Source organism: Heloderma suspectum, chromosome 1 (assembly GCF_057233095.1).
Source record: "Heloderma suspectum isolate Gila_16-S chromosome 1, 16-S_ref, whole genome shotgun sequence".
Classification (NCBI taxonomy): domain Eukaryota; kingdom Metazoa; phylum Chordata; class Lepidosauria; order Squamata; family Helodermatidae; genus Heloderma; species Heloderma suspectum.
This window is the reverse complement of record NC_139458.1, coordinates 378,642,910-378,670,143: the sequence shown is the minus strand read 5'-3', so window position 1 is coordinate 378,670,143 and position 27,234 is coordinate 378,642,910. Positions and strand designations below refer to the sequence as shown.

Sequence of the window (27,234 nt, the reverse complement as noted above, 5' to 3'; positions counted from 1 at the left end):
GAGCAGCTGAACTAACCAGGAATCACAAGCTTAGTGTATTACCAAACTGGGACTCCTGGGTTCCTGCTCCAAAACAAGCAGGGAATCCTAATTTGCCAATGTGGCGTAATGGTTAAAGTGTTGGACTGTGACTTGGGAGATCCAGTTCTATCCCCACTCAGCCATGAAGCTCACTGGGTGACTTTGGGTCCGTCACTGACTCTAAGCCTTACATACATCACAGAGTTCTTGTGAGGATAAAATGGAGAGGAGGAAGATCATGTAAGCCACTTTGGGTTCCTTGCAAGAGGAAAAAAATTGGGAGGATATAAATGTAATAAATATATAAATATATATTTGACATTCTGGCTTAGGAGGGGCACAAACCAGGAGTCTCAGTTTGGACAATATGCTAAGCTTTTCTGATTCCTAGTTAGTTTAGCCACTCCTGAGCCAAGCAGGAGCAAAAGAGCTGCGTGTACCACCATGAAGCTTGTGAACAATAAACCAAGATTCCCCAGAATTCTGGCTTATGTATTGTTCCATGTGGACACAGCCTTATGTATGCATCCCAGTACTCTTCTCCCGCCTGCTTCTCCTAATATGGCCCACTAAAGCTTTGCTTACTACTTCTGGGAATAAAGCACTTTGTGGTTGCAGAAGGGGATGGCAGAGGATGAGATGGCTAGATAGCATCACCGATGCAATGAATATGAACTTGAGCACGCTCCGGCAGAGAGCACAGGACAGGAAGGCCGGGCGTGCTATGGTCCATGGGGTCACGAAGAGTCGGACATGACTGAACAACTGAACAACAACAACAACAAAGAACTGTGTAACACACTCCTGAAGATGAAAGCAATTATGGGTCATGCCGTGGGTTGTAAATGGCTGCATGAAGACTTGTAAACTGCAGCTGCTGCTCTCAGTTATCCCAGAAATGGCATATACCACAACCTGGATGGTATATGGATGACTTAAAGAAATCAAGAGAGAGTTATGCTAGTTTAAAAACCCCAGTGAACCTGTCCTGTTATGTATATTACTAGATGGTTAACATAAGCATCTATATCAGATAAACCCCAATACCAGTCAGAGGTCAAGGTTCTCAGTTACAAAATAAGCAGCAAGCTTCCAAGCCTCCACATGAAATACGAACCCATTCATTTGAAGAGAAGTGGCATACAGGAAGATATAGCATAGAAGTCATACCACAGGGTCTAATCACACATTAAGAAACAGTTTTCTGTCCGCAGGGTAAATAAAACTAACATTATAGAATGTCTATTTTTCTTTTGTTTTTTAAGGGTAAAAGGAGAGGGAGAGCTTTCATAATTCTAGTAATTTGAAATAATTAATGAAGGGTGGAATTACATTATAGCACATTCACTTTAAAATGAATGAGTTGTTATTGCTTCTGTTCAACTGCAAATAAAACTTTGTTTTCTTGAACTGTCCAGAGAATGCTCAGAGCAGCAGGCATAGCATAAAGCTACAAGCAACATGACGGGCTGAGAATGCATGGCCAGAGAGACTGTTGCTCAGCCAAAAAGACTAGGCCTGACCTCAATGCTTATATTTCCCTCCTTTTCAGGAGGCTTATGACTCCTTTTTTTGAAGGACTATATAGGGCTGCTTCAGATGTAATGCCAAACCATACTTTGGTACTCTGGAACAAGCCTAGTAGAATTATTGGGTTCTTCTTTAGTCTCTCCTCCCCTAGTACAATTACCTCCCTCCCTCCCTGGTTTGAAGCAAACCATGGCTCATGATTTTGCCCAGCTTGGCTAACTATGGTTTGTGTTGGGCAAATCAAGTTTAGAAATTCCCGGTTTCCAATCCTAGTTTTTGGGATAAGCACAAACCATAGTTTTCCAATTTGGACAAAACAGTAAACTATGGCTTGCCTCAAACCAGGAAAGGGAGGAAGGGAACCACCATATGGTGGAAGAGCATTAAGTCCAACCATCTTGTCAAGTTCATTTACATGTCAAACCATAGTTTGGCACTATATCTGAATAACTTCATAACATGTAGCATGAAACACATGATTTTCAGGCCACAGCGTCTTTTAGCTGTATGGATAAAAATTCATCCTGAGGGGAATGCAGTAATAGCCAGATTTATTTTGAGAGATCAAGCAGGACTATAACCGTGCATAAAACCTCTGCAAGGACACAGAAAGAACTTCACTATGTGCAATTAATCCTTAACTTCAAGTTCTTGTGCTAAGTTTATTTGAATAACCTATCCCCTTGTGCAATCATTGGATCAATCACTCTCAGTGATTGTTAGTACAGCAGTATAAATCTGGGACAAAAGAATTTGGCAGCATTACAGCCTCTTCTCACTACTAAAATGAAGATAAGAGAACTGCAGGCATCCTGGTAGGCCGAAGCCAGTGTGCAAACTCATCCTCTACCTGCTAGTCACTTTTTTTTTTTACCTCCTTGGTCCTCAGCATCCACTCCCTCCCAGCTAATGGTACTCAGCTCTTCCTGCCCTAGACCTTATGAATTTTTCCCTAGCTCCTCTTTCCCCTTAACCTTTACCTTTTTACTTTCATACCTCTTCTAGTTTGCCCACAAGCCATAGTTTCTGACACCTATCTGTACCATAGGTCTGTTTTTCAGTCCCCTTTTCCCACTCCTTCAGTTAATGCAACTGTCAGGGGTGTTTCTGAGCGCAGGGAGTGGGATAGCAGTTCAGATTCTGAAGAAGAACCATCAGACATGGGGGAGGTATTTTTCCAGGCTAGTCCAGATATGAGTAGGCCTGCTTCTCAGGTTACAAACGTACAGATGGCTGAGCTTGAGGGTCCCTCTTCACACACCCCCGTGAGAGGTAGCGAACAGGAGGTTGACCTAATAGATGCCAGGTGCAGAGCTAAAAGCGAGAAGGCAGGGGCGGACCTTAGACGGTCTACCCAATTGGCTTTGCATGAGAAGCTGCACTTAGAGGCCTCATGACAAGAGAGGGACCTCCCTCGGTTAAGTTAGGCTAGTGAGACCACCTCCCTCTTCAAATGGCGGGCAACTCTCAAATTCCATTTGGATCCCCTGAAGGCTTTTCTTTGTAGATGGAGAGTTCTCTGAGAATTTGCATCTGTATAACCCTGTGAAGTAATGGATTAAAAGCTGTAGACTGAAGCCTCTCGTCTGTGTATGTTTGGGCATTGAAATGAAGTGATGAAATGAAGGCTAAGGGAATCTTGAGAGCAACTCTCAGCCTTCTTCCAACTCAGCTCTGCAACCTTCTGCCTCCCTGCCTAATCAATACTGCTGTATCTTTCTCCACTGCTATGTGTTCTGCATGAATTAATAAAATTACAACTCTCACATGATTACAATTTAGGCCCTAATTTTATTAGATTTGAGGGTATCATCTCATCTATCGATCTCCTATATTTTGGCCCTTTACTCTGGGTGCAGGCGAGAGACTGGAAGTCTTCTACAATTCTTGCATAACAAGAAGATGAAATATTGCAACTAACTCTATCTTCTTCTATGCAGACTTTGCCCTTATCATAACTGTGAGGGCAAAGGGAATTCTTGTCCTAAATACACATCTAATAAAAGTGTGCGTCATTGCTGGAATTCTTAGCTGGCCCATTTCAAAACATCTGATGCATTCCTGTAGCGACATCCACGATTGTGTAAACATGACCTCTAGGAATGAAGCAAAAGCAATGCCTTCTCTACACCATTCTTAATCTTGTGTTCCTAATAAAACAGTAAGTTTTCAGATTTAGACAACGTAGCACAATAAAGACTGTACTCCTTGGCTCTTTGCAAATTACTCTTAAAATGGCAACATTTGTGAAGTGCAACTGCTATCCAAGCCACATTTCTAGTGCCTAGAAACATAGGGATTACTATTCTGGATCCCAAAAGTGATCTCATGTTCTAATTATGCAATAGTTCTCCAACTGTTGTTATTCTCAGCATCACTGGACTCTGCAGTGAGTTACCCTTAGACAGGCCTGCACAACGTGGGACCCACCAAACTGAAATTTCCAACCGTTTTTTGCAGTCCCATGCAATTAACAAACAGAGAAGACTTGCCATGGCTCTGGTGGGTCAACATACATGGTTGGTGTGCTGCATTTGACTGTATGGATCACAAGCTGTGCAGGCCCACACTTGTTTCAGTTCTTCTCAATTAGATGATGGATCAAATAAATACAAGCTCTCCTCCCTCTTTGTAGTGGAAGCTATGTCAAGCTGCCTTGATCAGGTTCCCAGTGTTTGAAAAAAGTACAAACCACACTTTTACAAAATGGTATCATTATATTAGCTTGTTGCTGTTATATTTAGGTTCAACTCACACAATTCAGTCTGGCCACTATATTTTCTCCATTCAGACTGTACTGAAGAAAAAATGTCATCATGTTGGCAGAAACTGCAACCCAGAACTAACAAAATGGGTTATTTAGATTTATTATAGGTTATGAATGGCAGGTAAAACAAGAATAGGACAAAAATCATGTTACAGCACTACAATTTCCCTGAGTTACACACACTGAACAGGGAAAGAATTGCTCCCAAGGAGGCCAAAGGCATGCCAACATAAGGAATCTACAATACCATCAAGATTGCACCAGAACTTACCACCAGAATAAATTCTCCACTGGCAGAACACCACAAGTGCACAGGGAAATTTTGGGGCATGGCAGGTGGGAAGTAGTGGAAGTTAGTTGGAATCTTATGTTCACTCACAGGTTGGTCCCACCTAGAAGAAGGTGTAATATTGCAACTGCAGAAGGGATGGCATAAATTCAATTGCTCCCATTGAGCCAGTTGTGACCCCCTGATTACTGCCTCCACTCTATCCACAGGTACCCCAACCACAACAGAGGATAGGAACTGAATCAACTCTGCAGTCAATCACAGCACATCATCAGATGTATGTAAGTACCTGCCAGAAACCTCAAATCTCAAGTCACTGTCTGCCCACTCTCTGAAGTCATCTAGAGTGGCCCTATTGTGTATCCTCCTGACATATGAAGCTCAGCTGATGGGAACAAGCAATAGGGTCTTATCTGTTGCAATACTACTTTGGAATGCCCTACCCCATGAGACCTATTTGTCCTCTTCCCTGATGAGATAACAGTCAAAACTGAAGACTTTCGTGTTCCAGATCTGACAGCAACAAACATCTTTGACTATCCATTCATACAAGAAGCTTAACAGTGCAATCTGATATATGTCTCCTTAGAAGTAGAAACATGGGAAGAGGTCTTCTACCAAGACAGACCATCGGTCCATCTAGCTCAGTATTGTCGACATTGACTAGCAGCAGCCCTCCAGGTTTTCAGACAGGAGTCTTTTCCAGGCCAACCTGGAGACACCAGAGTTTGAACCTGGGAATATTTGCATGCAAAGTATGCACTCTGCCGTTGACCTATGGCCTTTCCCTACTGAGTTCAATGGGGCTTACTCCCAGGTAAGTATGTATAGGACTGTAGTGTAACACACACATGGACTAATCAGACCTCTCCCTGACACTATCCTAGCATTTTCAAGAATCTCCTCTTGAAAATATAAAAGTGTTACACAAAGTCCTTCTGGCGCTGACATATTTAAGTAATAATTAAAGATAGTCTCCATAAATCAGTATTACTCTTAGAAAATACTACATATATACTAAGTTGATTTTTACTCCTTCAGTTTTGTTTTTAAATGTGTTGTGTTTTTAGATATTTACCCTGCTGCTAGTTTTTACACTGGTTTTATTCTATTTTAGACTTTTAAAGGTTTTATATTTTGTTTTTATCATATTGTATTTTAGGGTTTCAATTTTTGTGAACCACCCAAAGAGCTCTGGCTATTCTGTGGTATAGAAATGTAATAAATAAACAAAACAATAAATAATGATAAACCCAATGTGTATATTAACATACCACACAACATTTGGTCTATGGTAACTGAATTATAGCAGTTCACCTGAATCAGCCTTGCCATTACTCCAGCATTTTGAGAAGAAAGTCAGAAATTGGGTTACATAAAAGCACTTTATAGAGAAAAAAGACAGAAGCTTTCAAAAAGGTGGAGCAGGCAGAGTAACACAAGTGAGAGGTAGCATACTGCCCAATATATTCAGCAAAGGCTTTAGAGCCAAAAATGTCTGATTTCTAATCCAAGCTGTAATAGTTCTGGCTTGCCCAAGGCAACACTTAACCTGTCTGTCTCCTTTACTCCATCTGTAAACAACTGGGAAATGTATGGGTCTCAAGGAAGTAGGAGAGTTAATTAGTTTGTTTTGCTTTCTATAAATCCTATAAATATTAATAATTATTAGCACATTTATCTAAAGTCTGAAAACTAGATGTTGGCTTACTGAAACAATGAAACAACTGAAATTATAACAAATTCAGACTATCAAATGATCAGCACATGTCCATTCCTTTCAATATGCCATCAAGCATATCACAGGATCCAGTACAGGCACTTATTCCTACACTGTCCTCTCTGGCCAGATCTGAAAAATACAACAGTTTCACCTAGCCAGAGGCTTCCATAACTTCAGAAGATGACAACATTACTAGGTCAGGAGCTTCTGGGTCAGTGGAATAATGGTAAATTTTGAAGTGCAGAAACTCATCATGATAGTGCATACACACATACCCACACCAAAAAGCAGCTGTACATAGCAGGATAAATAACCAACTTATTAAGATCACCATAACTGCAATGCTATGCAAAGTTACCTGGGAGTTAGCTCCACTGAATTCAGTGGTGATTATTTCTGACTACATAGGTTCAACGTGAAAAACATACTGAGCTCTAACAAGATATCTTCAGCCAGCTGAAATGCAACCTTTAGCTTTTAATTAGAAACGCAAACCATTTTTTATTAAAATGTGTGAATGTCATGGACCTGACCTGACCCCTTGTCCTCAGAAGAACAGGGTCCAGATTTAATGGGAGAGGACTCAGCCATGGAAAGACATCATGAGGCTTCCATCTTCCCAAGACCTAGTTCTCCAGAAAGACCCTAGGGGTCAGCTCCCCCGCATCCAGAGGAGGTTACATCCATCCTCAAACTCCAAGGACTTGGGCCATGGCATGCCACAGCCACCCCCATGTCGTCACAGCCTAAGATTGCCAAAACAGGCCTGGTCCCTTTAAGAGACAATGCCTCAGTCAGTACAGATGCAGGATCAACCAGCCTAACTGCGGCTAAACTCTTATTTAAAGCTCAGTCATGCTTTGCTCCTTGTTGGAGCAACATATAGATAAGCCTGTCTGGCTTGCAGCCTGAGCACCAACTGGAACTTTCCATGGTGCTGTTCATTTTCCATTCCTGAAACCTGACCTTGCTGAAAAATCCAATCCATAAGGAACCCTACAATCCAGGCTTCACCAGCATCTAAACGACACTAAGCCCTTGCCACAGTAGAGGCAAAACTGAACAGTGAAGTAGGAATCCCACCAAAAAAGGGGAGGGTGTATCTAGCCTCTGCTTGCTTAGCTTCCTCATTTTTGAGTTCCCATATGCTAATCGGTCACAAACAACAATAAAATGAAAGCCTCATTATCACCTCATTTACTCACCAAAGCAAGGAAAGTGAAGTTAATTCTTGTGGCACTCTGGCAGATGTCACTGCTCCTGCTCTGAAAAATGTTCCAGAGCTGCGCTCCCCTGCATTCACCCTCCACTACACCACTCTTCAGGGCATGTCTATGTTACCACATGTCAACCACTTGAAACAGCTTTGGCATGGTGTTTTCTCCATGTCAGCACCATAATGTGTGGAGGCAATCATCTCATTCTTCCATACTGCAATGGAGATTTCCCATTCCAGCACCCAGTGTGGAAACTCTGAGTGGTGTGGAAACTCTTATTCCAGATGAAAGAACTACATATCATCAGTCATACATGTTACAACAATAGCATGGAGAGGATGACACAAATGTCATACAGGATATTAATAACAGCTTCTGTACTCTAAAGATTAACACATAGATTGGTTTCTCATTTGACCAATGCCAGATCTGTAAAGTATAGATACACTTCCTGTTCCTTCTCAGCTCTCATTGCCTATGGCCCAATATTTACATTAATTTTTAAATGCCCTAGTCATGTTCATGTGGTTAGGCATTTCTTCAGAATGCACAGCCACAAGGAATTTATCACATCCTGGAGGAGTTTAGCTTTCCAGTGGATCTCTGGATATAGCGAACAACAGATGTCATTTTAAAAAATGTCCACTGCATGAAAGTGATAAAGAAATATTAACACATGTTCGTGTTACTATGTCAAAATTTATGCCAGAATCTGGTCCAACAGGAGCCTTACCTTCCACGTGCAGTCTCAGTGCATGGAGCACCTGCTGGTCCCACCTCAAACACCACAAGTCCCACTCCTTGATATTCACACATTCTGTGGAATCTAAAGAGGAGTGTACACACGTACAGCTACATGCACCCTTTACAGGCATTCTGGAGAGGCAGGGCCAGCAGGCATAGTCCAATCTCCTTTCCATATGTTGAGACTACCTGTAGAAGAGAAGGTATCAATAGGACTAACTATCACTTGCCTTGAAGATCAGAATGCACCTCCTCACCTTCCAGCAAGGACGCCCAACTGCCTTGCTGACTTTCCACTTTTTCAATGTCAGGCGACCACTAGTTTTGTGAGAAAAGCCAAATCCAGGTCCAGTTTGATGCCCTGTTTTAGGATGTTGCCCCTAGTAACCTTCAATAGCTAATCGTAATAATAGGAGGATTTTGGTATAGAGTACACAACAAGCCAGCTAATTAATATTTAAGACTTTTCTAGAAAATGTCCAGTCATGAAAAAGGCATTACAATGTTTGCGGGAAACCAATGTAATGCATTTCTGCGACTTCATAGTTGTACAAGAGGAGGGAACACGTGTAAGTAGGGTCTGACACACAAGTCCCTTAAGTTCTTAAGAAGGAAAGGGTAGAAACTGTGAGCTAAGGGCTCATGCCCTGAGGAGTGAAACATTCAATATGAATTTCAGCTTAGATCTTAAGGAATGCATATCAAAATGCAAATATATGCTGTAATAACATAAGCAGCAGATGCTCAGACCTATAAAGTCATTGTTTTCTACACTTTAAAGATGGGTTATTTGTTGTCTAGGACAACAAGGAATGTGCTAAATGACAATTTGTCCTCAATAAAAGTATTTCATAAAGCGTCTTCGGACAGCGCTGGCTCTTCGGCTTAGAAATGGAGATGAGCACCACACCCTAGAGTCGGACATGACTGGTTGGGGACACCTTTACCTTTACCTTTTTACTCCATATGCGTACCAGGCGTCAGACATTCTATCCAGAATTTATTGGATTTGTTTCCATATGTAAATGTTGAAACGAACAGAAGCATTTATTTCAGTCTATGCAAAGTGAAGGTATGTGTGGGACATCTGGAGGCCAGACCCTCAATGGCTGCTTCAGTGGTAGGCACAAACTAAAACTGCATCCTATGCTAGCCAAATGGGACACAGCCAACCAGCTCTTCCCCATCTGCCACATACTTTCCCCACCTGCCACATACTAGGACTGTGTGTGTGTTCTATGATTCCATGAAAATTCCCCACAAATACATTATTTGGTATTGGGTACACAATTACCCTGAGATCCTCAACTTATCTTTTCTGTTAAAAAATATGTTTCTAGTCCTTATGACTATAGGCTTGAAATGTGTGGCCTTATTAGGGAAGTGGGCAGGAAGCCAGCAATTCCAATGGTGAGAGACTGAGGCTTCATTGCCCTATATAACTCCTTGCCCTTTCCCATGGCCAGCAGAAGTAGAATAAAGTAAATTTGCATGATATATCCAGGTTGCAGAACTCAGCTTTTCTTGGCACAGAATTTGGATGCCTTAGGGCAAAAATGCTGACATTTTTCTAACCATAATGTACAGGCCCCCATATGTTGTTTAATATAACAGTGCAATATTGTACCTATTCTTGAGAGATGGAGGCATTCCATTAACCCTTTCAGTGCCATGCATGGGACCAACTGGAGACTAAATTAAGCTTTCCTTCTTTGAATCTAGGGGGGCCTCCTGACACTTTGAGTCTATGAAAATAAAGAGGACAAACAAAATTCCAACTTACACTGCCCCAGTTCTTCCAATTGAAATTTTAGCATTGTGGGACTTGCGGGAACAAAGGTGGAAGCTGGACTTCATGTTTATTTCCACAGTTAATGTATTGAACCTTTATTTGTTTTCAAGAGCTTTTCTGTGCAACCAAGGGAAGCTAGACCTACTACACAGCGCTTCTCCTTAATACAACATTGTTGTTAATTACTCCCCTGGTCACCACAGGCAACTAAAAATTCTACTCAGCTGAATAAGCAGGCTGGAACACTTGGCTCCCTCTTCTGTGAGACGGTGCTTTGCCTTCTCTTTGCCCAGCCTAGAAACCAAGCAGGCTTCCAGGGGTGAGATGGAGCACCTGGCCACTCCTCCAGCAGCCTAATGCATTTCTATTCTGGACAGGGAAGAGGGGAAGCCAGCAGAGGTATGGAGCACTTCATCCCTTGTCTAGCAGCCCACTATATTTCCATACTAGACACAAAAGGGGTAAAACTCCCTTCTATGCATCCAAGAGGAAGTGCTCGTGGACGGTAGCAACGCTCCTTCCCTCTGCTGACAGCCGACCATTCTTCTATCCTAGACACGCAGCAAGTGAACCTCCAGCACAGAAATGCAGGGGTCAAGCAGCAGAGAGGTGGAGTCATCTGTGCCTCCACTGTCAGCCCACTTGGTTTCTAAGCCGGGCAAGCAGGAGAGAGCGTCACCTCCCGCACATCTGACATAGAAACATGGCAGGCTGGTGGAAGAGAGACAGAGCGATTCATGCCTTTGCCACCAGCCTGCTCGGTTTCTAAGCTGAACGCAAACCCCTGCCCTGTGTTTCCAGCACAGAAATGTAACAGACTGACAGCAAAGGGATGTAGGCTCCTCCTTCATGTCACCATTTAAGGAATCTGCTGACAAATGTTTTGATGACTCCCCTGTGGTGCCTACATTGGTCAGCACCTGTTCGCTCGAAAGGAGACTGCACCATGGTCTTTTCTTAATTGTATCGGGCGCCGTTGAACAATCCACGCCTCCACTGCCAGCCGCTCAGTTTCTATGCCAGACGCTGAGGACAAGACTTCACCTTCTGCATGTCTAACATGGTGGCAAAGGGGCAGAGCAGTATGTGGCAGTATTTGCTGCCAGCCCACCTTTTCTAAATGCACATGAAGCAAAGCCTTTTCCTGCACATTCAGCATAGAAACCAAGCAGGCTGGTGGACGAGGCAGGGAGCGCTTGTTTCTAGCCTGCAACATTTTTTACCGGAATGCTTTTTACTCATAAGAGGGTCTAGCAAAGAAGGGACAGAGTGCTCTATCCATCCTTAACCAGCCCCTCTTCTGAGTAAAAAGCAGGATAAAATGTGTTGAATGCTAATAACTTTTGGGGACAAATTTAAAAGGCTGCCAGTGTGGTAATGTCACACTGTTTAAAGCAGGAACAGCTAAAATTCGTAAACCCAAGAGTTGAACTCCAAGATCTTCAGATGGCAGAGAGTCAAAGCACTGGGGCCACAACAAGGAAGGCCCCACATCTTGTAGAGGCCAATCTCACCTCCATTCAAACTGGAATTCAAGGAAGAAGTCACTTGCAGCTCTTAACTGATGACAAGACCCTATATCCTGAATTCTCACTCTCTTGTGAAAACATTTATGGGTCAAAATTAATTTAATTAATTAATTTTGAAAAATATAGGAACATTCATCTCAACAGGATAACATTGTTCAAGATTTAACAATGCACCTGCCTAGTGCAGAAGTTACCAATTATTTGTGCTTGTCACCTTGCATAGATTAAAATCATATGATAAAGTCATAATATCAGAGTATGCTCCCTTACCATGCCCCGGCATAACATTATGAGACTGATGCAAGGCATTTCCTAGTGACAGTGTGGGGCTACCCCTCAGGCCATCAACTGACCAAACTCCACTCAACCACAAAAGGACCAGGATTGTTTTTAAATCAAGATGGTAGAACCACTGTAGCTGCACACAGGGCTACTTACGTTTGGTGCACCTCTGAGAGCCAGGAGCTTTGCTCCAGCCGTGACAGCACTGTCCTCCACAGACATTGACCCTGCAGCAACAGTAAAGAAAGGATCAATTGCCATGTGCAGCACTCTCGAATAAACCCAGCTGCAATTGAATAACACACTTTTTCCCTTGGGGAGATTGAGACACTTGCAAAAAAATTGTTCCTCACCTCAAAGCAGGGGTGAGGCAGGAAAGAGAAAAGTCAGGAGAGAACTATAACAACAGACTAAAGGGGAAAAGACTGGGCAGGCATCAATTCACTGTAATGAACTAGGAGTTGGCAGAAGGAAAAACTTTTAAACCCTGAGGGAGGACAAGTATAAATGTTCTAAATAAGAATAGAAGCTCATTGTTCTTTAGCACTCCAGCCTCAAGCTCCTCCTAACAGAAGGAAGTAGGTATTCCCTGGCTTGCTGTGCTTCCTAAGAGGGAGTGGAGGATTCTTTATCTGTAGTTACCTCACTTTCATTATATGTGACCTAAAGGCACATCCCTCTTGGCTGCATAAGCATGAGAAAGACTGCAGACATCCAACTGTCTCTGCTGTTTACATTCTCGCCACCTTCCCAAAGATTAGGCCCTGAAGCTAAACCTCCCTAGCCACAGCAGGATCGGGTAGGCTAATTCTTCCCCGGGCCAAGGGGAAACAGAAACAAAGACCTGAACAGCTGCACCAAGAAGGCTGGAGGATCAGGGCCAGCTCCACCACTGCATCAGCTAAGGGGGGTCACATTAAGAGAGTTTTTGAGGTATCATTAAAGAGCAACAAGTTGTCAACATTTAGTTTATTTTGTTTTTACGATCACAACAGGCATCATTTGGATGTTCTCCTTCAGTCACCACAATTCATTGGGCCATCTCTGTGAGGAGCACCATCTACATAAGCCATCTTGTTCAGCGGCTGTTAAAACTTCAGTAAGCCTCCCCCCACCTGGGGCCTTCCAGATGTGTTGGAACCACAGCCCCTATCATCTCCAGGTAGCATCAGAAAGATGGGAGATGTAGTCTAACAAATATGAAGGGCAGGTTGGGGAAGGCTACTTTAGTACTTACCCTTGTGGGGGTTTTTGCTGCAGATCCATCAGTTCCCCTCCCCACTGCTACCGCCCCACTCTCCCCCCAGAATCTCCCTGTACTGTACAGGGAATAACTTTGCTTATCTTCTGGAATCTCTCTCAAGCTAACACTTGCAAAATGGGAGGGGCTTAAGAATGTACTACAGTGTGAGAAGAACATAAGGCAGCATGAGATGACAAGGGGACTGACAGGGCATATTACTAAATAGCTACGGCAGAAGGAAATCTCAACTAACAGGAAAAAGGCAAAAACAATTACAAAAACAGGATTTAGCTCTGTTTTAAAAACTCAGTTACATTAGATGTGAATTAATCATAAAGAGTGACTTTAAGGACAAATAGAATGCTTCACCCATAACTGCGATCAGCCCTAATACATCAGTTATTAGTGGCAAGGAATCCCATGACAGACAGTAAGAGTTCCACAAACGGTGGAGTACCGAGCTGTAACATTAAGTTAAATGAATTGATTTTAATCCAACAGATTAAAATTTAACCTAATTTCTGCTGTGGCACCTTGGTTGTGGAATGAGCTGCCGCCTACGTTGTGCTCTTTTTGGCAGCAAGTAAAAACCTTATTTTCCCAGGCATTTTATTTATTTATTTATTCATTTCATTTCTATACCGCCCAATAGCTGAAGCTCTCTGTCTTTTAGTCAGACAGAGACTGACTAATTTTAGTCTTTCAGTTTCTGTAGTTTTAATTCTGTTACTGTATTTTGAATCTTTGCACTGTTGCTAGGCTGTATTTTGGTTTTTACTTTTAGACTGTAGTTTAAAACTTTTATAGTGTATTTTATCATGTTGTATTTTACGGTTTTAATTGATGTGAACCACCCGGAGAGCTTCGGCTATCATGCAGTATAGAAATATAATAAATAAATACATAAATAAATACCATATTTAACATATGTTTAAGAAGGGTCTCCAATTAAACAAGCAGATGTTTTAAAAAGGTTCATTATTTTTAAACATTAGACAACAGGTGCCATCTTAGAAGAGGCATTCCCCCTTCTTCCCATACATAATGCAATGCCTCTTCTAAAATGGGCCCAATGTGATCCAGGCAATCATCACCACAAAAAAGGACCTTTATCCTCATCAGAACTACTGCTTATGCACGTAGAAAAATATGCAGATTTAATCTACTTAGGCCACAATCCTATTCATATTTAGACAGATAAAGTCCTACAACTCCTGGCATTCCCCAGCCAACATGGCTGGCCGAAGCATGCTGAGAGTTGTAGGACTTTTCTCCATCTAAACATGTATAGGATTGCAACCTTGATTAATTAACTAAAATGTAATCAATTTAGATTTCTTTAATTGGTTTATGGCTCCACTTGAATCCATGCATGTCTCAGTTTACCACCTGAACACAACTGCTTCAGTGAGACACATGCTTTCTAGTAATCAGTCAAATACTACAACATTCAAATACAAAGGGATCCATCATTCTTTTGTGGTATATCTATCCAAAGGAAACAAAAGACAATCCTTCTTTCTACAGTGACTCATACTTTTTTATGTTGCTGCTTGCTACCTCTCCAGGAATTACCAGGCTCATTTTTAGTAAAGCGAGGGAGGGGGAACTACACCAAACCACACAAATGAACGTTCAGCCCCAACCTTCTGAGAGTCTTAAATGGTCCTAGGAATTGCCATTCACTCAAAATGGCAATTTACACTGTGACAACTCTTTATGCATGCTTTCACATAAGTAATAGTTCCAGAAGATAACTCAGTCAAGACTTCAGATTTTCTGCCACCTCATAGGAAAATAGGAAGTCAGACCTATGGCCACCTAGCACAGTACCGTCAACACTGACTGGCAGCAGCTCTCCAGGGTTTCAGGCAGGATTCTTTCCTAACCTTACTCAGAACCCAGGGATTTTCTGCATGCAAAGCATGTACACCTCCCATTTCAGAGGTTCAGACCCCACCTTGAAGCTCACTGTACACAGGGTAGGTTTGAGGGGACCCTCATTGGCCCCCTACTCCCTCAGTGCACCCTCATGAGCTTACCTGGCACTGGTCATGAACAGCAGCATTGCTCCAGTCAGCTGGGTATAAGCGCCATTTTAATTTCCCACAATGCCCCAAAGCAACGTTATGTCAGGACCACTGTGATAAATTAAAATGGCAGCTGGGTCCAATGCCTGATGCTCCGCAGGGTTCTGAGCCAGAAAAAATATTTTAAAGGGGGCAGCATAAAAACATGGCAGACATTAGTAGTGGGCCATGCTAGGGCCCTGGCATTTGCTGGAGGATGTATAGGGGCAGTGGAGGAGACTAAGAACCCACAAATGTACCTAAAGCACCCAAAAGAGCACAAGAGTCCTGCTGGATCAGACCAAGGGTCCATCTAGTCCAGCATTCTGTTCACACAGTGGCCAACCAGATGCCCACAGGAAACCCACAAGCAGGACAAGAGTGCAACAGCACCCTCCCACCCACGTTCCCCAGCAACTGGTGTACATAGGCATACTCCCTCTGATCCTGGAGGTAGCACATAGCTACCAGGACTAGTAGCCATCTCTAGCCTTATCCTCCACGAATTTGTCTAACCCCCCTTTTAAAGTCATCCAGACTGGCCGCCATGGTACTCCACCACAAGACCAAGCGTAGCAGCACTAGATCTTCTGCTCCCCATCTCTGCCTTTGCTCCCTTCCCCACCCGTACTTTCTTAACCAGGTGGCACACCGCAGGAAGGTTGTACAGACGGATTTTGCCGCCACGTCTCCCTATCTTTTCCTGGATGCCCTAGTTGTATTCGGGACTCCGCGGCCCCCTTAAATGAGGCACGATAATAGCAAAAGAGTCCCTAGCTGCAGATTGGCCCTTCATCTGGGGGTGACGGGGGGGGGGGCGCTGAGGAAGAGAAGAGCATTGTGGGAAAACACCGAGCACGCACTGAATTAAATAAGCGTGCACTCTGAGGTTCACTTGAATGGGATAAAGCGGCGTGTGGCCGCGCGGGAAAGCGGCGGCACCTTACCCCTGCAGCTGCTGCAGATGGGGCTTGGGGTGAGCCTGCAGGCTGGAGGCGCTGTTGTTGTGGCGCTGCTGGAGTTTGGAGGCGCGCGCGACGTGCTTGCCCGCTTTGCTGAAGGAGGCGGCGGCGGCCGTGTGGCTGCTGGCAGGCTTGTGCTGGAGTTGCACGGTAGGGCCCAGGCGGAGCTGAAGGCTGCTGCCTTTGCTCATCCTGCGAGTCCGCTCCAAGGTGCTGCTGCTGCTGCTGCTCCGGCGGCGGCCGCTGGCGCTGTAACGGGCGTTGAGCAGCTCCACATTGAACGCGCGCGGCTGCTGCAACCGCTGCCCTCCGCTCTGGCGGCGGCTGCTGCTGCCGCTAGGCGCGCCCGACTGACCGGGGCGCAGCACATAGGTGACCGTCCTCAGCTTTCCCTTCTCGGAAGCCTGGAGCGCCGGGGACAGAAAGACACAGCAGGCGCCCAGCAGGAAAGCCCACCTGAGCCAAGCCATTTCCACCAGCCGGCGCGAGAGCATGCCCCGCAGCCAAGCGAATGCCACAAACCTTCGGGGCAGAGACAAAAGAAGCGCACCGAGTTCCTGGTTTTGCAGCAGCAGCGGCAACAAAACGCGTCGGATGCAATTCCCTGCGCTCGCCTTGCGCCGAGAGGGCAGCGCCTTCCCGTTTATTTCCCCTTAAAAAAATTAAAAAAGGGATGCTTTAGATCCTCTCACCCATCCGCCGCTGTCCAGGACTCTCTTTCACCACGTGAGGCGAGTTCAGTTATAAAAAAAAAAAGTTACTGCACCGAGTAAGAAAACATTGTTAGGAGAGGGAGCGTAAAGGAGGAAGATCGCTCCAGCCAGCGGGAAAAGGGGCTTTCTGGGGAGGGGGGGTCTCTCTTCCCCCCTCCGAAGAAGAGATATTTAGGCTGCCCGAGTTGCTAGTGGTCTAATTCGCACGGGCGAGAAAGAAGTACCTTTAAGGCAGTTCAGACTGGGAGGATTTAAAAAACACACACCTCCTCTTAAAAAGTTTCTACGGGTGTGTGGCTCCCCTTGAGTGTCAGATCTGCACAGCCAATCCCAGGCAGCCATGACGTCAGGCAGCCGTTCCTAATTGGGAAAACTATAAAATGGGGCTGGGGCTTCACAGGCACAATCCAGTTTCAAATGCAGAAAGAGTGTAGAACGACGAAGGATCCTTACCTCTGGGGGGTCTCGTGACAAAAGGCGCCAGGAGCTCCGTGGGTGCTATTGCAGGATCCTTTCGCTCTTTGCAGAGAGTACCCGTTGTAGTGTATTGCCGCAAAAACAACAAAGAGGCAATTATCCTGGCTTAGCTTTTGTGGACTAAAGCCCACTTCACTAGATCCACTTCACTTTTTTGGCATTGGTGCCAATGGGGCTTCCTTTTGTATGGAAACAGGAACTTCGGGGAGGTGATCTTTTGGTAGAATCAAGGCACAGGGAAAGAGGAAAACTTTTCAAGCCCTTGCAGGCACATCACTGTTTGCCCCTCTCCCCCATAGCTGCTATTTTTGTTGTTCAGTCATTCAGTCGTGTCCGACTCTTCGTGACCCCACGGACCATAGCACGCCAGGCCTTCCTGGCCTCTGCTCTCTCCCGGAGCGTGCTCAAGTTCATATTCATTGCATTGGTGATGCTTTCTAGCCATCTCATCCTCTGCCGTCCCCTTCTCCTTTTGCTTTCAATGTTTCCCAGCATCATGGTCTTTTCCAGTGACTTTTCGCATTAGGTGGCCAAAATATTTGAGCTTCAGCTTCAGTATCTGTCTTTCCAATGAGCAGTCAGGGTTGATTTTCTTTAGGATGGACTGATTTGACCTCCTTGCAGTCCAGGGCACTCGTAAGAGTCTTCTCCAGCACCACAGTTTGAAAGCATCAATTCTTCGGCGCTCAGCCTTCCTTATAGTCCAGCTCTCACAGCCATATGTTGCTACTGGGGAAACCATAGCTTTGATTATACGAACCTTTGTCAGCAACGTGATGTCTCTGCTTCTTACTATGCTGTCTAGGTTTGCCATAGCTTTCCTCCCAAGGAGCAAGCGTCTTTTAATTTCATGGCTACAGTCACCGTCTGCAATGATCTTGGAGCCCAAGAAAATAAAATCTGTCACTGCTTCCATTTCTTCCCCTTCCATATGCCAGGAAGTGATGGGGCCAGATGCCATGATCTTCGTTTTTTTAATGTTGAGTTTCAAACCAGCTTTTGCACTCTCCACTTTCACCCTCAACAAGAGGCTCTTTAGATCCTCTTTGCGTTCTGCCATGAGGGTGGTATCGTCTGCGTATCTGAGGTTGTTGATAATTCGCCTGGTAATCTTAATTCCGACCTGTGATTCATCCAACCTGGTGTTTCTCATGATGTACTCTGCATATAAATGAAATAAGCAGGGCGACAATATGCAGCCTTGTCGTACTCCTTTCCCAATTTTGAACCAATCGGTTGTTCCATGTCTGGTTCCTACTGTTGCTTCTTGACCCTCGTACAGGTTTCTCAGGAGACAGTTAAGGTGGTCTGGTACTCCCATCTAGGGATGTCGGAGAATTTCTCCACGAATCTCCGGGAGGCCGAATGCCAACGCATTTGGCCCCCCGAAATTGGTGGAGAAATGGTCTGCCACCCCCCCCCCCCGGAATGGGACTTACCTTTGCCGAATGTCCCTGGCACTGGCGGCTCCCAGCAGCGGTTCAGCAGCGGCTATCACGGCTAGATTTTATAAAAACACCGTGATAGGCTACGTAAATCCTTACGTAGCCTATCACAGCTGACTTTGGAACAACAAAAAAAGCGCGTATGCAAATGGCGGCGCCCATGGCCCTTATTTAGCCATGGCCCTTATTTAGGCCCTTAATAGCGTTGCCCTTATTTTCGCCGTAGTCTACGTAAATGTTTACATAGACTACACATGCCCAAATGAGGAACGCAAATGGCGGCGCCCATGGGTGCCGCCATTTGCGTACGTGCTTTTTCCCTCCCCCCAAAGTCAGCCGTGATAGGCTACATAAGGATTGACGTAGCCTATCACGGCTGACTGCAGGGACGCAAACGGCGGCGACTACGGCCGCTGCCATTTGCATCCCGGCCGACCAGGAGGATTCATAGCCAGAGAGACGGTGCGTCTCCCCCCCGGCCCGAATTTCAGCTGGAGGGATGGGGCACCTCCCCCCCGCCCAGAATTTCGGGGGGAGGGACGGAGCGCCTCCCCCCCACCGCGAAGCAAGCTGCAGGATGAGGTAAGGGACTTTCGTTCATCCCTACTCCCATCTCTTTAAGAATTTGCCACAGTTTGTTGTGATCCACACAATCAAAGGCTTTAGCGTAGTCAATGAAGTAGAAATAGACGTTTTTCTGGAATTCTCTTGCTTTCTCCATGATCCAGCAAATGTTGGCGATTTGATCTCTAGTTCCTCTGCCTCTTCGAAACCCAGCTTGTAGTTCCAAGAGTTCTCGGTTCACATACTGCTGAAGGCTAGCTTGTAGGATTTTGAGCATAACCTTGCTGGCATGTGAAATGAGCACAATTGTACGGTAGTTTGAACACTCTTTGGCATTGCCCTTCTTTGGAACTGGAATGTAAACTGACCTATTCCAGTCTTGTGGCCATTGTTGAGTGTTCCAAATTATAGCTGCTATTTACTTGTCTTTAAAACATGCCCTTTAATTGCAGTAGGGCAATGAATGTCACATCTAGTTTAGATAACAGGGAGAAGAGTACTAGCTTGGTAGTCCCCCAGATACGCTAGTTTTTTTTGTGGGTAGGAAGCCCATTTCGTACTCCCTTTCCACTCAATAGAGTCAGTGAACTAGTCAACATTTAGTGCTGCCATATATTCTATTTATACTGCGAACATGGGTGCAAACCCATTTTGTGTATAATGTAAACAGTAGCTTTAGGTATTATGTAACATACTTGTTCCCATTTTCCTTTGCTGTAACAAATCTGAATTATATGAGCTAATCTCTTATTTAAAAAAAGAGACAAAGGTGTTTGGTCAGAGTGCATTATATATTAGTGTAAGGCCCAAGAAGAGATTGCCTCAAAATACAATAGGCCTTGAAGCAAGGTGATAGCTTTTGAATATCATGAGTTGGGTTTGAGTTTGTTTTCAATAAGTTTAAAAATACTATGGTGGGGGACAATGATTTAGCCATTTCACTTCAGGAAACAAAAGCATTAAAGCAGGACTACAAGTATGTTCTGACAACAATTATATAATTCTTAACAGTCCAAATCCAAATCTTGTTGCCTTAGCAAATATATGCTTAGTATGGAACGTATCTATTGCTATGCTACCGGAGTTTCTAAGATGATGTTACACTGCCCTTGCGAGGATTTTAGAACGTGTTTAAACAAGTTATGTCAAAAGCACATTGAAAAAAAAAATTTTTTGCAGCAATATCCGGTCTTAAAATCAGTCCATATAGTAGTTAGCTGAATTTTAAAACATGGTATTCAGCAGCAGCTTGTATGGATACATCTCAATCACTTTCTGGGTATGTGGCATGGTTGAAAATCCTTCTTCACACAAATGGGCCATTATTACATTGCCATCCTCCTCAGTCTGACTTCCCATAGGCTAAATATGTTACCATTTTTATCCCATACAGAGCTAAGGATCCTGCTGGACAAAAGTCTGTCTGCCCAATTCAAACTGGTTCATTGTCTGCTATCATTGTTATCTGAGCTAATTATACAATTTTGTCCATAGTAACCCTGTTTGATAATGAGATGCGATTATACGTCTGTCCAATTTTCTACAGCATACATTCTAGCATAATTCCAGTAAAAACAAAAAAAGATTTTAAATATCCCCTGTTAATTATAACTGAACACTCAAAAGCAACACACACGAATGTTTGGGATTGTTTCACTGCTGTTCTGAACTTTTTCATAATAAGGTCACTAGCAGAGTTTATTGCGTAAAAGTTAGCAACAGCATCTTCCTATGAAGTCAGTTGTTTTTAAATAAATGCATCAAATCTGTTGCACTGAAGAGACATACTGCCGATTATTTATTAGAATTATTTATATCCTACCTTTCAGTAGAGATGTCGGAGGTTTCCATTTGCTGGATGGAGCTCGACGAGCTTTTCTAGGTTCACCCCCACCCTGGACTTTGGTCCATTTTCTGCTCCGGAGCCTAACTCTGTCTGAAGTGAGTCCGGGCCAGTTCATGGATTTTCTGTGTTTTTTAATTCGCACAAATTATGGCTGAATTTTACACACATTTTCATAATTTGCCCAAATTTCAGCCAGAATCTGCACAAATTTCAGCTACAATTTGTGCAAATTTCACCTGTAATTTCCACAAATCTCTATTTGCACTAACTACAACTTGCTACACACACACACACAATTCAAAAAGTTCCCAAAATTCAGGAGAAAAGTTGCAGCTCATCCTACAAATGCAAACTGAGTCAGGCATGACACAGAACTCCATCAAGCCAAAAAAGCTATGGATTTCCCAATGACGGACATCCCTACCTTTCAGGATATCAATGGCTACTAGTCTTGATGGCTATGTGCTCTCTCCAGTACCAGAGGCAGTGAGCCTATGTACACCAGTTGCTAAGGAACATGGGTAGGATGGTGCTGTTGTGCTCATGTACTGCTTGGGGATTCCCGGTCAACAGCTGGTTGGCCACTGTGTGAACAGAATGCTGGACTAGATGGATCCTTGGTCTGATCCAGCAGGGCTCGTCTTATGTTCTTATGATACAAATCCTTCTAGGTCAGCTTACAGTTAACATCAAAGCACATTAGTAAAATCACAACAAACAATATTAAAATATAGCATGTCATCAAGATTATTCCCACAGGGCAGCTGGTAGCAGATGGCCCTATGGGGGGATGATATGGTCCAGGACCAGGCATCTGGTGTTATCCTCACCTGCCTCCCTCACTCTCCCAGCATCCTTCCCCTAGGACAGCTGGTGGCAGATGTCCCTGTGAGAAGGAAAGGACAGTCCACCTGAAGCAGACCCCAATGGTTTATTTTGTTTGTTTTCCTTCCTTTTTCTCTCCTGGAATTTTCTCTACAGGGCCCTGTAGATGGCCCTGGAGTAGGGAGAGTCCAGTCCAGTTGGAGAAGGCACCTGGTATTACCCCGTAGCAGCAGATAAAAGCTTCCATTGGTAAAACTGGGAGCTTTTTTCCTAAGGCTAATTGCTGTGTAGGGGGAGCGATTTTCAGGAGCTGGAGAGGGAAGGGTTAAACCTCCCCTGCCAATGTACTGTAGTCCCGATGAAAATCGGGCTCCTGTGCCTAATGTTACACTTTTTCAACGCAGGCATTGAGGCACACTTTGCATTTAACATAACATGAGGTTTGATCCATTTTCTTTCCAATCTCTGTAATGGTTTATTAACAGAGAAAGTTGTTTATTCGGTCAGTCGCTTCCGACTCTTCGTGACTTCATGGACCAGCCCACGCCAGAGCTTCCTGTTGGCCGTCGCCACCCCCAGCTCCCCCAAGTTCGAGTCTGTCACCTCCAGAATATCATCCATCCATCTTGCCCTTGGTCAGCCCCTCTTCCTTTTGCCTTCCACTTTCCCTAGCATCAGCATCTTCTCCAGGGTATCCTGTCTTCTCATTATGTGGCCAAAGTACTTCAGTTTTGCCTTTAAGATCATTCCCTCAAATGAGCAGTCTGGCTTTATTTCCTGGAGTATGGACTGGTTTGATCTTCTTGCAGTCCAAGGCACTCTCAGAATTTTCCTCCAGCACCACAGTTCAAAAGCATCTATCTTCCTTCGCTCAGCCTTCCTTATGGTCCAGCTCTCGCAGCCATAGGTTACTATGGGGAATACCATTGCTTTAACTATGCGGACCTTGTTGTCAGTGTGATGTCTCTGCTCTTAACTATTTTATCAAGATTTGTCATTGCTCTCCTCCCAAGAAGTAAACGTCTTCTGATTTCCTGGCTGCAGTCAGTGTCTGCAGTAATCTTTGCGCCTAGAAAGACAAAGTCTGTCACTGCCACCACGTTTTCTCCCTCTATTTGCCAGTTATCAATCAAGCTGGTTGCCATAATCTTGGTTTTTTTGAGGCTTAACTGCAACCCAGCTTTTGCACTTTCTTCTTTCTCCTTCAAAGTGGGACTAAGTTATTATTGGTAGTGGCTTTGATTTCAGGTGTTTCCAGATGGAGGGCTCCTAGTTGCATAATGCCCTAGTCAGAAGGCATTATGCAGCTGTCCTGTCTTTTTCTCCTTAATGGATATTCTGCATTAAGGGAAAAGAAGCTGTAAGAAAATATAGGAGGGTCACAAGTAGAAGACCATTTCCATGAATGAGTAAGGCAATGGCACCATAAAGGCCTTATGTGGAAGCAGCCTCAGGTTGATTTCACAACTTCAGGGGTGAGCAGAAAGATCAAAGGCACAGAAGAATTTTGACTACATGTTTTAGTGCATGCAGCCAGTTACCCATCATCAGTAGACAAGAACGCAACTTGCAAGTGTCCAGGGCTAAGATATGATTAGTTTAATATCATATACAGTGTAGGATTTTATAGCTACACTGCAGGATTATATAGCTCTGTCTCTTTCTGCCATCTCATCCCTCCCTCCCTCTGAGTACCACCCCACCTCTGCAGGCTGCATGGCAGTAGGCTCAGATTTGTATGTGGTCCCTGAGCCACAGTTTCCCCACACCTGATCTACAGTAACAGAATTATTAATGCCAACTTTATTTTATTTGTACGTATTTATTATATTTATATCCCACTTTTTTTTATCTTGCAAGGAACCCAAGGCTGTTTACATGCTCCTCCTCATCTCCATTTTATCCTCACAACAAATCTGTGAGGTAGGTTGGGCTGGGAGTCTGTGACTGGCCCAGAGTCACCCAGTGAACTTCATGGCCAAGTAGGGGCTAGAACCCGGATCTCCCGAGTCTCAGACCAACACTCTAACCATTACACCACACTGGCTCTCCAACAGACAATAATTGATTAATTAATTCATTGATAGTACGTATATACCACTTACTATAATCACATCTCTAAGCAGTCTGAGAATGGGAAAATAGGTTATTTTGCACAGCCAGCTAACATGTAAATCACTGGATGTCTTGGTGGTAAGGATCTGATGCTGCCATTCGTTAATGTGATTTCAAATAGAGAAGATTTAAATGGTGGTGTCCTTGTGTTGTACAATAAAGGGATAAACCTATAACTTGGGTGCAAACTAAATTCCATGGCCAAGGAAGGTTACGATGAGCAAAGTTGTATGCTTTTCCCAGTGGGATGCATTGCATGAAAATAGAAGCCTCAGAACAACATGACCATGTCAGGGTTTTCAGCAAGCCAATTAAGTTATAGCTAAACTACTCAAAAGTTGAATGCCGAAAAGGAAAAAGATGGTGACCGCTTGAAGTGGCTGTCACATTCCCCTTTCACTGCTGCCAGGATAGGTTGCCTTTAGGGATTATCTTGTTTGTTGTTTAAATTTTAGAAGAATTACGATTCCTTGGCCAACATCTAATGCTTCCATCCATCATCAGTGATCACTGCCAGATCCAATGAAGCTATTTCCTTTAAGCCAGCTGGATATGGCTTTCTTTTGAAATGCTGCCATACTGTCAGAGCAAAGGAAGGTTTTGTGCATTTACATGTTCTCTAAAACCATACCAAAGCCAGCAAAACAGTAAAAAAAAAAAATAATGGATGAGCTGTGCTCTGTTGCACTCTACTTGCACACAAAATTATTGATATGGATATTCATTTATTAGAGTAGATGAATACTGTAATAGTAGAGTATTACTATTATTAATAGTAGAATAGTGCTATTAGAATTGTACTTACTAATAGTAGAGTATTACTATTACTAATAGTGTTTTTGATAAAAAATGGAATATTTTTGTCTCCTGTTTGCATGGATGAATAGCCCCCTGCACCATGAAAAAAGAAACATTACGTGGAAGAAACTGTAAAATGTTATATTCAGAAATTTAAATATATATGTAATTACCTTTAACTGAGACATTTTTACATGAATACAGTTCCATTCAAGCAAAATAAACATTACATTTTGTATGTGAAATCTGTAGTGCAAGTCTACCATATACCAACAGTACCAATGATAAATTGGAAAGTGAGTAGGTAACGTCCATACAGAAAATATTTGGGGGAAAGTCTGGCAGCTTTTAAGACTGGAAATCAAGAGAAACTACCACAAATGGGGTTTGAGTGTGTGTGTATGTGTGTGTGAGTGTGTGTGTGTGTGTGTGTGAGAGAGAGAGAGAGAGAGAGAGAGAGAGAGAGACTATAGGGCTAGAACCAGGGACTGGAGCTGGGGCGTAGGTTGTGAAGCTATCCAGGACTAACTTTAGCTATTTCTACTGCCAGTCCTTCGAAGAGGCAGGCACAAAAAGGTCTCTGAATTGGCCAAGTTCTGTATAAGTACCAGAAGCCTTGCTTGGGAGTGGTCAACAGAGAAAGTATTCCTCTTGCTGCACCCAAACGGAGTCCCTGGTTTCTTTGTTCTCTGCTGTTCTGCTCCCTTCTTCTCCTGGCTCATTCTTCAGCCATTCCTTGCTCCAATAAGTATCTAATCTAATCTAACATTAGCCCATTTTAGAGGGCCCTTGGTGTTTGTTTGTTTATTTATTTATATTGAGTGTATATACTGCCCAGCTGACAGATGTCCTCCGGGCAGTTTACAATAATAAAAAGCCCCAAAGCAACAATACAATAACATACAAAACAATACAATTAAATTAAAATATTTAATTTATTTAAATTAAAAATAATTTAATTTTTAAATTAAAAGCAACAGATTATAGATTAAATGCCTGCTGGAGGTAGAAGGTCTTAACCTAGCATCTAAATGTATACATTGAAGATGCCAAGCAGATCTCCTTGAGAAGGGCATTCCACAGAAGCAGGGCCCACTGTAGAGAAAGCTCTTTCCCTGGTAGCCAACCATCACATCATTGTGGGTGGCAGCACCCAGAAAAGAGCCTTAAAAAATTACCCTGGCAATCAGGCAGGAACACATTGCAGAAAGTGCTCCTTCAGGTAGACTGAACCTGAGCTCCTTCTCAATCAAAATAGCACATTTTAAAGTATTAATTCCCTGAGATTCTGTGTTGTTTAGTTTATTGCCGTTCAGAAGTAACTAATTCACAACTAATGACCCTGAGCTGCGTGGGGTAAGAAAGGGGGCTGGTTTCCTGTCCCTCTGTTTCCCGTCCCTGTCTTTCCCAGCACAAACATGTGTGTGTCTACTCAGAAGTCTCTCCCATTGTGGTCAATGAGGCTTGTTCCTGAAATGCGCACTCCAGAAGTTACTGAGATTCCCGTGCATTGAAATAATGCATTTAGGAGCCTTAATGTCAAAGCTGTGTGTATTCAGATGTAATTAATTACCAGCTTTGATCCTTTGCAGCATTAGGAGCTTCGGGAGAAAGGGGATTAGAAAGGGGGCTGGTTGGAGCCACGGTGCTTTAAGTATTCAGAGGGTTAACTCTCCTAAAGGCTGTGAAGCACTATGTTGAAGCTACTTTCTCAGCTGTAAGGAAGTAATTAATGTGAAGCTTCAGGGGAGAAAGCAAGCTGCACCTGTGTTTCTGTAATGTTTGCTTTGGAGTAATCAGTGCCAAGCTTTGACCCTTCAATCATTTGGAGCTTTGCTGGCTGTAAGGAAGGATGGGGGAAGCCTCTCACATTGGTTGATCAGCCCTTGCCAGTCTGATGATGTTCACTCCTATCCCCTCGCTCCACCTGGAAGTATGTTCCTGTGAAGGGACTTAGAATGGTGCGGTGCACCCGTTTGTGGAGCCCGTCACAGACCACAGCCAGCTCCTTGAAAAATCTGGGTAAGCCACTATTCACTTCTCCTTCTGTTGTTGTGGAGATACCCCCTAGGTAGACAGAACCGTAAGTAACAAATACTGATAGTAGAGAGATTATTTTTTCTTGGACTTGATAGACTCTCAGAAGTTTTGTTGCTATGAGAATAAAATGTATTTTATGCATTTGCATCTCTCCCTAAACTGTCTCCTCTAAATTAAATATCTGCAGCTGCCAGATATAGACTTCCCCCCCAAAAAAAATTGCCATAGTAATTTAGTGTGGTT

At 43.7% G+C, this 27,234-nt stretch overlaps 1 protein-coding gene across 14 annotated transcripts in view; it reads right to left on the bottom strand.

Annotated features, from left to right (window-relative positions):
• The window catches only part of LTBP1 (latent transforming growth factor beta binding protein 1), a 269,829-nt gene extending 252,630 nt beyond the window's left edge, over positions 1-17,199 (bottom strand). For 10 of the 14 annotated variants that reach the window (XM_084828394.1, XM_084828401.1, XM_084828396.1 and 7 more), the window contains exons 1-2: positions 16,154-17,199; positions 12,051-12,121 (exon numbers count right to left, since the gene is read on the bottom strand). In XM_084828394.1, coding sequence (XP_084684520.1) covers positions 12,051-12,121; positions 16,154-16,662 — 580 coding nt within the window. In that variant the 5' untranslated portion in view covers positions 16,663-17,199. Of the gene's footprint in view, positions 1-7,535; positions 7,627-8,280; positions 8,481-12,050; positions 12,122-16,153 lie in introns of those variants that run through there. The other 4 variants (XM_084828406.1, XM_084828407.1, XM_084828405.1 and 1 more) reach the window with 3 other exon arrangements.
• Between the last annotated feature and the right edge of the window lie 10,035 nt (positions 17,200-27,234).